The sequence below is a fragment of the Denticeps clupeoides genome, unplaced genomic scaffold (assembly GCF_900700375.1).
Source record: "Denticeps clupeoides unplaced genomic scaffold, fDenClu1.1, whole genome shotgun sequence".
In the NCBI taxonomy this organism is placed as follows: Eukaryota; Metazoa; Chordata; class Actinopteri; order Clupeiformes; family Denticipitidae; genus Denticeps; species Denticeps clupeoides.
Window position 1 is genome coordinate 120,246 of NW_021630069.1, and position 16,682 is coordinate 136,927.

At 42.5% G+C, this 16,682-nt stretch overlaps 1 protein-coding gene across 1 annotated transcript in view; it reads left to right on the forward strand.

The window, feature by feature from the left end:
* Positions 1–16,682, forward strand: part of pde9aa (phosphodiesterase 9aa) — a 69,872-nt gene that overhangs the window by 35,270 nt on the left and 17,920 nt on the right. The window contains exons 8-9 of the mRNA XM_028968205.1: positions 12,394–12,454; positions 13,506–13,580. Coding sequence (XP_028824038.1) covers positions 12,394–12,454; positions 13,506–13,580 — 136 coding nt within the window. The remainder of the gene's footprint in view (positions 1–12,393; positions 12,455–13,505; positions 13,581–16,682) is intronic.

The window sequence follows — 16,682 nt, forward strand, 5'->3', positions numbered from 1 at the left end:
GGTAAATGTACCGCCCTGTACTAAATAAAAAGACAGGATGCGATTGAGACCGCAGAGCTGTTGGAGGCATGATGTAATGCGCATCTCTGATCGCTCTCCTTGCAAGTAAAAAGAACTCAAATTCTTTGTGTCATTCTTCTCTAGTTTATAAGTGTTGGAACGACGTATAACTCTAACATTTTCTTGGTCCTTCCAGCCGGATTCCAAGACACCAAAAGATTCCAGCAGACGGGACGGATACCAGGAAAACCTTGGTCAAGGCTGACTCCTTAGGAGGTGTCAGAAACAGACCCCTTTGGGGACTGGGAGGCCGACCGTCAGTTGGGATCTGGAGGTTGACGGAATCCTATGAGTGATAGAAGGCACGGGGTAAGTTGACTTCTGTTTAAAAGTAATGGAATGAACGGTAATAAGAAATTACAATAAGAGTAACAAGAGGTTACGGAAATCAGTTAAAAGTCTTCCAGCCCATCGACTGTCCTGTGGGTTTTATAGGTAGAAACGTCAAATGACTACTCTCTGGGACTTCTAGTGTTAAGTTGCCCCTCCCAAAAATAAATAAACAAATAAACAAAAGAATGCATGAAAAATAAGCTACAGGACGCAGTGGAGAACAGAGGTCATACGGCCACAATTTTGTTGGGCTCGGACAAGCCTAATGTGGGTGGGGATTGCAGATTGCAAGGCCTGTTTAAAGCTAAGAGGGTCTTCTCTGCATCAGGGTTCCACAGTACCTGAGAAGACATTGATTTAGAATGAGTGAGGGCAGTTAAAAACATGCTGAACCTTGGAGCAATTGTACAGTAGGAACAAAAGCCAATAAATGACAACAACTGCTAAACAGTAATGGTATACAGTAATGTTCGGATGACAGGTCCTTGTCTTTTTCCACTAAAAATGTGACCTAGAAAGGTAGCAGAAATGTAACAGCAAAATGCAACTGAAATGCAAACCAAAACTGAGACAATAACCCTTTTTTCCTGTAAATAAACAGAACTTAGACATAAAACACAAAAAATCAGTCCAGTCAGTCAAAGTCCAGTCAGTCGTGTCACAACATGATTTTCACCAGTGAAACCAGTCAGGCAAAACAATTATAATTATTATTGTTATTCTTTAAATGCTCTCGGTCTGGGTTCAAGGCAACAAAAGGTGCACAGCGCAAGTCATAACCAGAACAATGTCGTCGTAGGTCAGTGTACTACCATTTAAATCATAAAAAAATAAAACTCACAGCACAATATAAATGTGAAGCCCTTTTTTTTTTATTTTGGGACAATATATCTTCCACTGTGCTTCACGCAGGCAAATCAGATGTTTTTTGTTAGTTTTTTTACATGGCTGCACTAGAATCAACAATGAGAAAAGAAAAAAATTTACTTGTCAGAGGGATGTGTGTATCAGTGTGTTATGTCTTTGTATTCAGTGTGAGTGTCAATGTAGGTCAGCATAGGTGTGACTGACCTTATTCAAAGACACAGGAGCAGAGGCAAACAGTGCAGCCGTTGGGAAATCTCCCTTCTTAAATAAACAGCTTTCCACAAACTTCATTTTAAAATTCTCAGAAAGAAAAAACAAAATGTAAATATAATGAAAAATATTTTCCCATATTCCCTTTAAGGCTGAATAAAGTGGAAACCCGCTGTAAATCGCTGTGCTGATGCCCAGACGGTAAAATCTATTGCTAAGTATTTAGTCCCAAAACAAAAAGAGAGAGAGAGAGAGAGAGGCCCCACACATACACTCACATACCAGAGAGAGAGGGAGAGATAAGGTCTGCCAATGCGTGCAGACGCTCACACACACACAGAGGCTGGAGTGTCTCATCAGAACTGTCACGTCCATGAGGGCATGACGCGGCGGGTGCACGGAGAGGAGGACGAAGAGTGACGAGAAGAAAAGGAATGAAGGACGCTTTCACCTGACATCACGAAACAGGGGTTTACTGGTGAATCACAGGACAGGGGAGACATCCGAGACGTTGACATTAGTGAACAGGGAACGTTAAAGACCTGACAGTGGACAGAAACGAACAGGGCAGCATTATACAATTAACACAGGTGAAAATTATTAGGAAACATTACACATGACAATAAAACTCCGGTCCGGATCCCGGACCAGAGTAACCCCATTTCGGACCGGATCGTGACAGAATCCCCCCTCCTATGGCACGACCCCTGGCGGGCCAGACGAAGCAGTCCATGAAGGAGGGAGGAAAGTCCAAACACAGAGTCTGAATGGTTTGAGTGGACAGGAGGAATCGAATGGAATCGATTTGAAAACCAGAAAAGATGAGATTAACAGCTGTGAGGAATGATATATGACTGAATGACTGGTCCGGTATTCACGATGGACGAGCGGCGGTTCTCCAGCACAGACGGCTTCGGGCCAGTTTGGTCCGCCAAACCTCGTCCGCCGTCCGCATGCGTCCGCTGCTCCCAGTCAGTCTCTGGCTCGCCCCGCTGAATGGCCGCTCCTCACCTTCAACGGCGCCAGACACGGGACTGAGAGGCAGGGGTCGGGACCCTGCTGAACAAGAAGCCATGGAAGGCCAGGGACAAGGAAGCTGGCGGCGTCCTCCCGGCGAGTCGCGGCTCCTCCGATCTCAGCCGGGCGGCATCAGGTGGCGTCCAAATGTGGGTCAGGTCTTTCTGTCACGTCCATGCGGGCATGACGCGGCAGGTGCACGGAGAGGAGGACGAAGAGTGACGAGAAGACAAGGAATGAAGGACGCTTTCACCTGACATCACGAAACAGGGGTTTACTGGTGAATCACAGGACAGGGGAGACATCCGAGACATTGACATTAGTGAACACGGAACATAACGTTAAAGACCTGACAGCGGACAGAAACGAACAGGGCATAGCACAGGTGAAAACGATTAGGAAACATTACACATGACAATGAAACTACGGTCCGGATCCCGGACTGGAGTAACCCCATTTCGGACCGGATCGTGACAAGAACTCCGGTCCTCCACGAAAACACACACCTTACCCACAACTTACCCAGTCTGATTTTCTCTATCTCACACACAGCGCGGTCAGGCCTTGTAGGCTATTTTGTCTATCCCTCTTTAGTTCTTATGATAATTTAGCATTCATATAATCTTACATTTACATTACATTACATTTACAGCATTTATCAGACGCCTTATCCAGAGCGACTTACAATTAGTAGTTACAAGGACAGTCTTCCTAGAGTAACTTAGGGTTAAGTGTCTTGCTCAGAGACACAATGGTAGTAAGTGGGATTCAAACCCGGGTCTTCTGGTTCATAGGCGAGTGTGTTACCCACTAGGCTACTACCACCCACATCAGTTTGTCTATGTGCATGGCATGGTCAACATATACGCACGCCGTCCTTTGATCCGTTATGCAAAGCATTCTTTAATTGCTGACAATATACACCCATAGCCAGATCATCATCCTCAAGACCACTATGTTGTTTAAAAACTTTTTCCATCCTTACTCTATAAACCTCAAACCTCTCATCCTCCTCTTGCTTAACTCTCCCTATTTCAGTGTAATTTGCTCTTTTCCAATATTTCGCCCTTATCCGTCCCAGCAATGCGTTCTGGGTTTCCAATTCTGATCTATCGTGACTTAGAGGCTGTCCTCCTTGTCCTAAAGGAGACCAGTCACCCTTTACATGATGCCAGTCCTGTCCCATTGCTTGCATATACACTTGCTGCACTTCTCCGCAATTTAAATGATAAGACTGTCTTATCCCTTCCATATCTTCTTCAAATTTTTGCATATCCTCTTTATAGGGAGTAACCACTCTTTTTATATCCTCCTGCGTCCAGGTCCGATACACTAAAATGGCAGGAGGGTGTCCCGGTTCACCCGCGTTAGGATTCGCAACTTCTATGAGGGGAAACTGATCATCTTCCCTTACTGTTCAATTTGGAAGTTTGGGGGGACTTTCAAACAGTTTTAGACCAGCTCCCCACCTCCCCTTGAGATTTAGTATACGGTCTGGGAGCGCTGGCACTAAGATTATGAGTAGGGGGTTCCTCCAATTTACTGATATCCGGATACAGGGGAGGAGCTGCGGGCGTAGAGGGAAGCGCTGGTGGCTGCGTTAGTGGCCCTACGCACCCCTCACCTCCGCCTTCCCCTACTTCCAGTTTCATTATCTTCTTTGCGGTGGAACAGAATAGTTTTCTCCGCTTCCATTACTTTAACTGCCTGATCTTCTCTCTCCTCATGTGCTGCATTCTCTCTATCTTGTCTTTCCTTCCTCTCCCCCTCTTCTCTATTTCCTTCTATCAATATCCACTGTATTAAAGCTTCAAAACCTTCTCGCTTCATTTGCTTCTTTTTATTTTTACATGTCTATTTTATGGCTCCCTGTAACTCAATTTGACTTTTTACCCTTAATTGTCCATCAAACCCTTATTTTACTGTCCATTTATTTAATGGCTCGACATTTGTTAATCCGGTCTACATATTTCCTCTTTACATTTTAGATCTTCTTTTGGCTCTGGTTTACTGGATCCCTTACCCATTTTGACCTAAATTTGGAACAGTGTGTTTGTTGTACCTGAGGTATCATAAAACACTGGTACTTGATCACAGGACAGTGTATCAAAATTCCTCCCGTGGTGTATTCCACTTCTACCTCATACCTTGCCTCTGCTTCTTTATGAGAGGAACTGCGGAATTTAACTGCCGTTCAGCAGGGGAGTCCACCCTCCCACAGAATTTAACTCTTCTGAGAGGACTCTGCTGTCCCTGTGGAATTTAACTACTGCCTCTTTTACCTGCCATTGTCTAGAATACCCAGGGTTTGTTTCCTTTAAGTAATCACCTGTGAACAGAGGCTTTTGTTATGTAAACAAGGTGGGGCCATGCTGAGCCACTTCAAGGATACTTGTGTTTCACTTTGATATCTTAGGGAGAAATTAACACACGTGGGTGTTTTTCCTTTGTTGAAGAGATTTATTGATAAAAACACTACAAAATAAAATAAAAAACAAACCAACTATTTGTACAAATAATAATAAAAAGTGAGTGAGTACATTTCTGCAATCACTCACAATCTTGGCACTGCCATGGCATCTCCCATCTGCATTTACCACATGTGTATCTGTAGCAGTGAACACATGGCTTTTCCAGGGCTAGGTGTGGAGGGTTGTGTCTGAAGCAATTGTTCATTTCTTGCCTTCTTCGCAGCCATATGAGAGCTAGCCAACTCTCGTGCAAGCTCCACCAGGAAGTCCACCCGTCTTTCCTGCTTCGCGGTGCATGCTTGATATAGCACATGTGCATTCAATGCTGCCATGTCAATCATATTATAGAACACGGCAACTGGCCAGTGCCGTGTTCCTCTGCGGACAGTGTACTCCCGCACCATCTGGTCCATCACATCCATGCCACACTTTGTGGTGTTGTAAAGGGTGACAGTGTTTGGCTTCCTTTTGGTGGTATTATCAGTCTGAACCACGCTGTGAATGCTGCTAAGAACATAGACGGTCTTCTTCTGTTTGGCCGAATACGCAAGTCTTTGACGGGAAAAGCTGTTCATCAATGGTGATATGTAGACCAGGGTTGTAGGACGTGATGCAGTTGGTGTCAAATGATCCCCACAGACTGGAAATTGCAGTGAACTTATCTGTCTTTGCTTGATCACTGTGGATGGACCTGTCATCAAAGCGTAGGTGTCGCATGATGTAAGTGGTTTCGCGTCATAGTTCCAATGATCTGTGGGTTTCCCAGGTTTGCTGACCAGCAGTCACATAGCGATGGAACCTTGGTAAGCCCCCGCAAGATGACAATTGTGATAAATGCCATTAGTTCAGGGAGAGCCATGAACCAATGAGCATGCTCCGTTTGCTGTGCATGTTGGATAGTCCATTCTTGAATGCTACGAAGCATGTCAAGAGTGATGAAACACAGGAAGCTCTGAAGGCGACTTGAGATACTTCTTCTGGCCTTAGCCGTTGGTTCTCGATCTGCGGCGTACACTTCTATTGGGGTGAAAGGGAGCAACTTTTAGCAAGCGATTTTTGGCCCAACCTCCTGTGGAGAGGCCATCAGCTTCATTGTCCCCCTGCTTTTGTTGTGCAAAAACACTAGTTACCTGTGAAGCCTGGCACACAATTCACTTTTTGTTTTATAATTCAGTGATGATTCTGTACATGTATGAGCATGTTTATCAACCATGGACCATGACTTCACTCAGGTTATGACATTTGTGAACAAACATGCATTGGAGACTGATGTGTTAGCATGTTTCATTCATTTCATTCTATTAGCAACTTTCCATTCTATTTTCTATGTTTTTTAAGTAAAGATGAATCGGGTGCATAAAGAAATTATATTTGTTTTACTGCTCTGATCTGGTCCTGGCAGGTGATGTAGAGATCTGGGAGATGTGCGTGTAAGTTACTTTTGCAGTCACTGTTGGATGTACTCTTGTGAATGTACCAAACGAAAAGTTACTGCTATAATAGCCTCGGATTTTCAGCATGACGGAGGATGTGTTTCTACATGGGTTTTTGATGCAATTTGGACATTACTTTGTCGGCAACTGTTAATTTCACTTTTTTCATTTTTCACAATATTTTAACGAAAAAATCTACATATGACCCCTAGGGAAGCCAATCCTACCAAAAATATTTACAAATGGGCTGCAATATTGAGCCACAATAATTTAGAAAAATAATCTCTTTCGTGATGTCCAATCCCTTGAATCAATCTCACCAAATTGGATTTATGGCCACCAACCGCCCATAAATTATACTATTCAAACCAACAAGGGAAAGGAAAAAGATGTTGGGTATTCCTCTTATGGCCTTATACCAACCATCAACCTTATTTTCTATTCCAAGTATGTCAATTACCAGAGTCTAATATGAATAAAACGGTATTGAATCAGAAGGCAAATGACAAAGGTATACAGGTTAGAGTGTTGGATGAGAGCCAAACCTCTGATGAGTGGTTCAGAGTAACTATGGGAATAACTGGTAAAAACAATAATTGGCTTCTTTTAGTGGAGCAAGCAGCTAATGTCACACAACAAGACTGTGTAGTTTGCTTGGGGCCACGACCATTATTATGGCATTTATGGCATTTATCAAATGCCATTACAGGTAATACCAGCGGTTATAATGGACGAATGTGTTGTGGAAGTAATGAACAAAACTCAACCAGATAGTCGTTGCCAAAGTTGGGATCAAGTATATCCCCTTACAGGACCAGAAAAACTGAAGCCTACCTTCTTTAGCAAAATAGCACAAGGAATTTCACATGTATCCATATGACAGGAAGTAAGAACCTACTAGGAGAAGGAGCACCGGGAGATTGGTGTCTATCTTTGGGAACTATCTTTACCCCACAGTCTCAAAGTGATATATGGTGGTGGTGTGGAGGAAATAGGTTGTTTGATCGATTGCCCACAAATACCACTGGGTTGTGTGCCTTAGTAACCCTTTTATTACCAGTGTCCATATATCCAACAACAATAAGTAACCTATTATTCAAATTAGACAGCCTGGTGCCTGCAGACTGGCACAGGATGAAGCAGTCAACCCCGCCCTGGGAGAAGTTAATGGACCCAACGTACATAGACGCAATTGGGGTTCCCAGGGGGGTGCCTGACGAATATAAGATAGCTAATCAAATAGCAGCAAATAGCTAATCAAATGCTTCTGGCTGAGAAAGGTGGGGTATACGCAATGACGATAATGAGGGCTTTGAGACGACCAGGGAGCCCAGTGACTTGCAGTAAATAACAATTTTGCAGAAAATAACAAAAAGAGTAAAATACATGGGGGCAAAATGTTGGAAAATGTATAGAAGTTATCATGCAATTACCTTTTTGACATATATATCTCACATGTATTAAACTGTATTCATCTTTGGAATATGCAAACTATGTGAATCATAAGTCTCTTGGGTGAGAAGGAATGTTTGAAGGACAGTTTGCAGAACAGAATGAACGTGACTTGATTAGAGGAGACCTGCAACTGCTGAGAAGCAAGAAGCCAGCGAGCATGACCTTGTGATGTAGCGTCTACCAAGAAACAAGCCTATGTGCAAGAATTATAAGCACGTGATCCCATGGTAAATGTACCGCCCTGTACTAAATAAAAAGACAGGATGCGATTGAGACCGCAGAGCTGTTGGAGGCATGATGTAATGCGCATCTCTGATCGCTCTCCTTGCAAGTAAAAAGAACTCATATGCTTCGTGTCATTCTTCTCTAGTTTATAAGTGTTGGAACGACGTATAACTAACAGGAAGATATTAAAGAATTAACATCTAGATGGACTCTCCAAAATTGGCCAAAATCTGCTACCTTATGTACCATTTGAGATTTATTAGGGCCCAAACTATAAAACTAATTTGTTCAACTTTACATGTCACTATAATTATTCACTACATCTATTGATATTATAATAAACATATTGTAAATTCAAATTATATGTAATTATAGTGATGTAGTACTAATACCACATCACATTATAATTTAACTATATGGCATTGCTTGGATCTTGGATTCTCCCAGAGGTGCAGTATCCATCTGTCTGATTGCCTCCATCTGTTCCCAGTTATTCCTGATACAAGAGCTGACAGTGCCGCTCCCATTTCACCTGTTCTAACTGAAGAAGAGAGAGAGAAACAACTTTCCTCAAACACCTCAAAATGCAAACAAGCTACAATGATTGGCCCACAGGGTCTGGAGCATACTTACTAAGCTACTGAAATACTACTCAGATAACAAAGCAGACCAATCCAAGTCATTGTTTTTTTACTTTATTAAGTCATCAGTGTATGGCAACCTGTGGTACCTGAATACAAGAAAATCCTCAAAATACACTGTCTTTTCTGCAACACCAATTAACACTTATGTCAATGTAAGAATGTTTTTTTAATTATATACATATATATTATTTAACTTGATATAGTCATGACAGACATGACCAGAGGGAACCAGAGGGGATAGAGGAAAAGAGAGAGAAAAAAAGAGAAGAAGTTGGAATAGAAGTCAATATGCAGAGGAGAGAGAAATAAAAGGGTCTGTGTTGGTTGGTGAAGGAATGAACACAGACCATCTGCCTCTGTACCTGCTTAAACAGACAAAAAACAAACAGCAGGGAAAAAGCAAACACAGAAACAAATAACTTCTGTATAAATCACAGTAAATAATCAATATTAAATGTTATTTAATAGCACATAGTACTAATAATACAAGACATGTTCAGCTGCTCCAGACAATGTGTCTGTGAGTACGTGTTTGTGCGCCTGAGTGAGCCCTTATGTCTAGCCCTGCATGCACACCTATGTATGAATGCGCCCACAAGATTTTCCATGATTTCCCATTTTCCATTTCTACATGTAATGATGAAAATCTCCAGACCCCTGTCATCAACATGAGCCCAGTGGACACAGTGGACAGCTTCCAATACCTCGTTATTTACATCACGCAGGACCTGACACATCAACACTGTGGTGAAAAATGCTCGGCAGCATCTCTATCACCTTCACGCCTGAGAGACTTTAAACTGCCCTCCAAGGTGCTTAGGAACTTCTATTCCTGCACCATAGTGAGCATCCTAACAGGAAACATCTCAAACCTGGTTCGGGAACAGCACCATGCAGGACAGGCGAGCCCTACAGAGGGTGAACGCATCATCTTTATCAAGCTTCCCGACCTTCAATCAATCTACAGCAAGCGGTGCAGGACCAGGGCCAGAAAGATATTGAAGGACCTCAGCCACCCCAACAATGGACTGTTCTCTCTGCTGCGATGAGGGAAGCGCTTCCACTTCCAAGTCCAACACAGAGAGAATGAGGAGAAGCTTCTTCCCACAGGCTATACGAGCACTCAACAATATCAACAATAACAACACTTGAATACTAGTACACTTCATAGGACAGAATACTAATACTAATACACAGAATACTAATACAGCACTTTCAATCACTTCTCGACTCCCCCCTGAATTTTGCACAAATTTTCACTTTACACATTTGCACACCTTCACCCTACTGTTACACATTTTATGTTTAAAAACATTCTAATATTTGGTTATGTTTGCTATATTTGCATATTGGTTCCACTTGAATACTTGCAATATTTGCAATATTGAGGTCTATAGCAAAAGCATTTCATACCGTGCATATCATACTGTGTATGACTGTGTACGTGACAAATAAAATTTGAATTTGAGAATTTTTCTCCATTTCTCCATGTAGAGCCCTGTTTGCCCCAGGACATGAATGTTGGAGGCATAGTTCATTGACATCCAGAGACCGCCACAGGGCAAGAGGGCAAGTTGAGGGCCACCACAGAAACAATTGCAGCCCCCATCTATAAAAAGAGGAAAACCTTGGTGGGGGATAAGGGAGCACTCGAGCAGACCAGGTAATGGGCCCAGCGATCCAGAGATCCAAGGACAACAACCCCTAACAGGGACCCATTAGAGCCAGGAGGTCCAGAACCCACCAAGCAGGGAGTGAGTCTACCACTGGGCAGCCGGCCCCAGACGATGAGACTGATATATTTTTTTTAGCTGGGGCATTGGTGGCTTAGCAGTTAAGCAGCCGTCCACCCACACAGCCTCATTTCAGCTGTCCTCGTCACCTTCAGCCTTGTCTCTCCAACCACTCACCCACAGTCCGGCTTACTAGCCCAACCAATATTTATTTTGTTGACTTATTTTGTTGTAAAAGTGTAAAAGTGTAGTAGCAGGTGGTAGTAGCCTAGTGGTAACACACTGACCTATGAACCAGAAGACGCAGGTTCAAATCCTGCTTATTACCATTGTGTCCCTGAGCAAGGCACTTAACCCTAAGTGTCTCCAGGGGGGACTGTCCCTGTAACTACTGATTGTAAGTTGCTCTGGATAAGGGCGTCTGGTAAATGCTGTAAATGTATAAATGTGTCATAAACCTGCTGTGAGTATGTGCCTTTGTCCCTTTTTTCACTGCTTCTTCTTTCAACATGTTGTAGTTGTTTTGCTTTACTGTATGCTAGAACGCACATGCGTAAACATTGCACAAAATAATGCAAAAAAATATATATATACATTATAATTTTTTGTTCATCTAGCACTTAACAATATCCGAGCATGCTCTTTGCTGACAAGTTAGGCCTTATCAGGGCTCTTAGTTTTGTAAACTCAAAATTCTATAGAAATCGAATGAGAATTGCTGGTGTCTTCCTCTTGTTAGTCGCATTGGATAAAAGCATCTGCTAAATAAAGTAAAGTGTCATAACAGGGTGTAATAACAGAAAACAACAAAAAATTTAATTTAAGTTTAATTCAAATTGTAAAGTTTTTTACTAAACTTGGCACTTAGAATGTACATGATTTTTTTTTCAATGTTTAATATCACCTATAAAACACTGAAAAATAACCAACACTTAGAGTCTGGCCCTGTAGCTACCTTTTGACTCCTAGCCACTGAACAATGTGATTATTGGCTGCAAGTGGCAGACGTGTGGTTACGACCTCCTCATCACGTTTGAAAAGCACAGAAAAAAACAAACAAACAAAAAAAACAATAGAGAACAGAATTTAAAACACCTAAAAAAACACCTATAAATGCCTAAAATATCCAATAAATTCAGTATTGACTCATAATTTCTAATCATGAGAAATACCATATGTGACATGTGAATTTGTTGAAATGCGTGTGTATGCAGTATATATGCAGTAGAACCTGATGTCTGTGCACCATGGATAACCGACAGTGCGTGACTCACATGGGATGGTAGTGGGTAACACACTTGCCTATGAACCAGAAGACTACGTAGTCACAGGTTCAAATCCCACTTCCTACCATTGTGTCCCTGAGCAAGACACTAAGTTGCTCCAGGGGGGACTGTCCCTGTAACTACTGATTGCTCTGGATAAGTGAGTCTGATAAATGCCGTAAATGTAAATGTCACATATGGAGCTCCACTCACCGTGCCTTGCAGGCTGTACTGTTGCTTTGTTAGTTAAAAGCCTGTGTCCTGAGAAATCTCCTCATACAAGCCAAAGGACAAGAAAGACAATGAAGACAAAAATAGCTTACATCCAGGCTATACTCACAATCACTCATGTGATTGTGCACTTTTCTTGCACTTCATTATTGTAGATCTGGTGTAGCTTGAGAAAAGCATGTTGTTGTTACTCCTCCAGATCAACTTGGTCTTATTCCTCACTGCCTGCAGTACCAATTCTCTGTCTGAAGATCTCAGAAAATGTGTTAGTATCGAACAGGGTTTTTTTTATCTTCTGACATATCCTTCAGTTTGCTGTTTTACTTGCAAATCTGCTGTAATTAATCTGTTGGAAATGTATCACATTGTATCACATCAACCCTAATCTGAGATTTAAGTTTGAGAATTTGGTTCTTGCTGAATATTTTTTTTGGTTTTGTTTTATAAAGCAGTTTCTTGGATGATAACAAGAAGCTGACACCACCAAGAGATGTTCCCACCTACCCCAAGGTAACACTGCAGTACCAAACAAAACAAAGTGAAGTGATTGTCATATGTGATACACAGCAGCACAGCACACGATGCACACAGTGAAATTTGCCCTCTGCATTTAACCCATCACCCTGAGTGAGCAGTGGGCAGCCATGACAGGCGCCCGGGGAGCAGTGTGTGGGGGCGGTGCTTTGCTCAGTGGCACCTCAGTGGCACCTTGGCGGATCGGGATTCGAACCGGCAACCTTCTGATTACAGGGCCGCTTCCTTAACCGCTAGGCCACCACTGCCCCAGTACCAGTTGTAGGCTGATTACTGCCAAGTGAGAAGAAGTGCTACCAGTGAATCTGAAAAGACCGGCTGTGCTAGTTTAGATTTACAGTATCTCACAAAAGTGAGTACACCCCTCACTTTTTCTGTAAATCACATTTTTGTACACCCCTACATGAGAATTTCCCAATTGCCCTTCCTGATGTCATGTGACTAATTAGTGTTAAAATGTCTCAGGTGTGAATTTGGAGCAGGTGTGTTAAACTTATCACTCTCACACTCTACCAAAGAAAGATGTGAGGGGATCTGCACCAGAGTGGTCTGTCCCACCTACCTTTTATATTTGCAGCCTCAGTGTGATATAATTAAATGTTTCTTGCTATTTACAGTTTGTTCTTCACATAGGATAGACCCTTCCGGGGTAGCCAACCCTATGTGAAGAACAGGCCAGTTCCTGTAAGTCTTTGAACTAAAATGGTTTAAAAGGCTAGCAGCACAGTGTAATTTCACTGCAGGTTAAACACTAATGGGTTAATCAGTTAAAGGAACAGTGAGGTAGCAGAAGAGTGACTCTGGTAGAATTTTAGATGGTAAATGGAGGTTAAGACGCTGGACTCTGGTGTTAACTAGGAGCTGTGTGTACATGCAGTACACACAGTACATCCAGTATATGCTCTCGCAGCAGACCATAGATGCACTAAGGAGGCCTGTCTTTGATGACTGTGGGAATCCAACGAGGTAAGATGCTAATTAGTCTCCTTCCCCCTTTCTCTCTGCTTTTCGGCCTGTCTATGCGCAGTACCATTTGACACTGGAGACAGTGCAGGCTCTGAAGCAGCCCACCTTCGATGTTTGGCAGTGGGAGCCGAATGAGGTGAGAACAAGACCATATCTGTCAGACCTAATATCAGTGTAACATATATCAATACAGTTTTAATAGACCAGATTAACTGGTATCAATACAGTTAAATGACAGATTGCAGATTACTTCTGCCAGGCTGTGCCAGGTTTGACAGAAAACTCTCAAAGGATATATACAATCGCTCCTTCTTCCATTTACACTCAGCCTGCCAGCAAGTGCACTTAATTTACATCTCTATGAGCATCAGCCTGGAGAGGCGAGACATTATTAATGGATGATGCAAAATCTTTCATTGTTTATGACACTAATGTAATGTTTTGGATAACCAAATTATGCGAGAGATGCCTGAGGGGATTCTTAAAAAAAAAGTGACTACCACATCCAGTAGTCGTGAGTTGAGTGTAAGAATTTTTTAGGTACCATCTCATTGAATGCACTAAGATCGGGAAGTTTTTGTGATGAACAGAACTTGTTTAACATAAGTTGCCCAAGTTGTTGTGTGTGAAAAAGTTATACAAGGCAACGGCCTTTTTCACAGAGCTTGCATGTATTCCTGGGTAAGGTGTAATGATTCAGTTTGCAGAACTAATCTCAAATAATTTCCTTATTGCTTTTAAAATATGTCTTAGACACAATAAACACAACTCTCCTCGACAAACGGGCAATTACATAAAAGTACTGCATAGAGGTTTAATGCCCTACCAGATTTATCAACACTGATCAACTCATCGTCAGACCCCGCTGAACTCGACCAAGTGACAAAATGTCTAGAAATAATACTATGTAGTATGTTAGATAGTGTCCTCCCCTCAAAAATAAGATAGTAAGAGATTAAAATTTAATATCTTGGTATAATGATCACACGTGCTCACTTAAAAATACCACACAGAAATTAGAACGTAAATGGTGTCAAAGTGAATTGAACGTATTTCGAATAGCATGGAAGGAGAACCTACTTAACTATAGGAAGGCTCTTAGCGTGGCTAATTGACGTTAATAGACAAGAACAAAAATAATCCCAGATTCCTGTTTAACACTATAGCCAAACTTACCAAGAATAAGACAGAAACGGATACTATCACTCAATATCATCGTAGTAAGCTGGCTGACTACATCATAATTCTGGATAGCCTTTCTATCTCAACAAGTACTGAAGTAAAGGATCTGGGTGTCCTCATTGATGCAGGTCTCTCATTCGATTTGCATGTAGATAATGTCACTTTCACCTCAGAAATACTGCAAAAATAAGAAACATCATCTCAATGCACGATGCAGAAAAGTTGGTCCATGCCTTTATTACATCAATCTTAGACTACTGCAACGCATTACTGTCTGGATGCTCTAATAGGTGCATGAGTAAACTCCAGCTAATTCTAACTAGAACTAGGAAATTTGACCACTGACCACTATTGACTACAAAATCCTACTTTTGACCTATAAAGCTCTAAATGGTTTTGCTTCATTTTACCTGAGTGAACTCTTAGTTATTTATGAGCCGCCACGCCCGCTACAATCAGTGGCTGTGGGGTCACTACTGGTACCCAAAGTACAGAAGGTCACAGCTAGGAGCAACCTTTTCATATAGAGCTACACTTGCCAGTCAATGTTTGGGACTCAGACACAGTCTCAGTGTTTAAATCCAAACTGAAAACGGCACCTGTCAAACACATCATGTCAACTGTAATCTGTCACAATTGGGTGCGCCTGTAAATGCACCTGGCACCAATCTGCTTGACATTAGGGCTCCAGCCATGGAACAGGTGTGGTTAATTATGTAGATATGGCTGGAGCCTGGTTATAAGGACTTGTTGAGCAGCCCATCACGGCTGCAGCATTTTATGTGGACCCTGCAACTTAGGTGTTTAGTTGTTTCAAGTTCTAGCAATCGGCACACGCCTGTGGGTTTCTTTATGTTATTCCCTTTTGTTTTCCCTGTTGTTGGCCCTTGTGGTGGTTTTCTTTCCTTATATTAATAAATCATTGTTACTAGTATGTCCCGCCTCTGCGGTCCCTCGTCAACTCGCGGACGTGGCAGAATATTGAGGCCTCCAATAGAAGCACAGAGTGAAAAGGCAGAGGAAAACGACAAGAAAGAACGCAAATTCAAATTAACATTTTTACATACATAGTCATACACGGTATGATATGCAGTGAAATGCTTTGGCGACAGTATTGCAAATATTGCAATGATTACCAATATGCAAATATTGCAAACATAACCAAATATTACACTTTTATGTCTTTAACATAAAACATAAAATGTGTGTAAAAATTTGTGCAAGAGTAAAAAAAGAGTAAACAGTTTGTGCAAAAATTCTGGTGTGGATTGAGTCCAGGGTGATTGAAAGTGGAAGTGAAAGTGCTGGAGTGCATTCGAGTTCTATGAAGTGATGTGGTTGTTGAGAGCTTGAATAGCCTGCAGGAAGAAGCTCCTCCTCATTCTCTCTGTGCTGGCCTTCAGGGAGTGGAAGCGCTTCCTGATAGCAGCAGAGAGAACAGCCCATTGTTGGGGAGGCTGAGGTCCTTCACGATCTTCCTGGCCATGGTCCAGCGCCGCTTACTGTAGATTGATTGAAGGTGAGGGAGCTTGGTAAAGGTGATGCATTCAGCTCGTCAAACCACCCTCTGTAGGGCTTGCCTGTCCTGCATAGTGGTATTCCCAAACCAGGTTGAGGTTTTTCCCGTCAGGATGTTCTCCATGGTGCAGGAGTAGAACTTCCTGAGCACCTTGGAGGGCAGTCTAATGTCTCTCAGGCGTCTGAGGTGGTAGAGACGGTGCCAGGCCTTTTTCACCACTGTGTTGATGTGACAGGAGCATGACAGGTCCTGCTAGTTATTAACATCGAGGTATCGGAAGCTGTCCACTCTCTCCACTGGGCTCCTGTTGATGACAGGGGTCTGGTAGTTCCTCTCCTGCTTGGTACTAAAGTCCACTATTAGCTCCTTTGTCTTGCTGATGTTCAGGTGGAGATTGTTCCTCTGGCACCAGTACACCAGATTTCCAATCTCCTCCAAGTAGGCTGTCACATCGTTGTCTGAGATCAGGCCCACCACGACGGTGTCATCAGCAAATGATGGTGGTGGAGTTTGTAGTGGCTGTACAGTCGTGGGTGT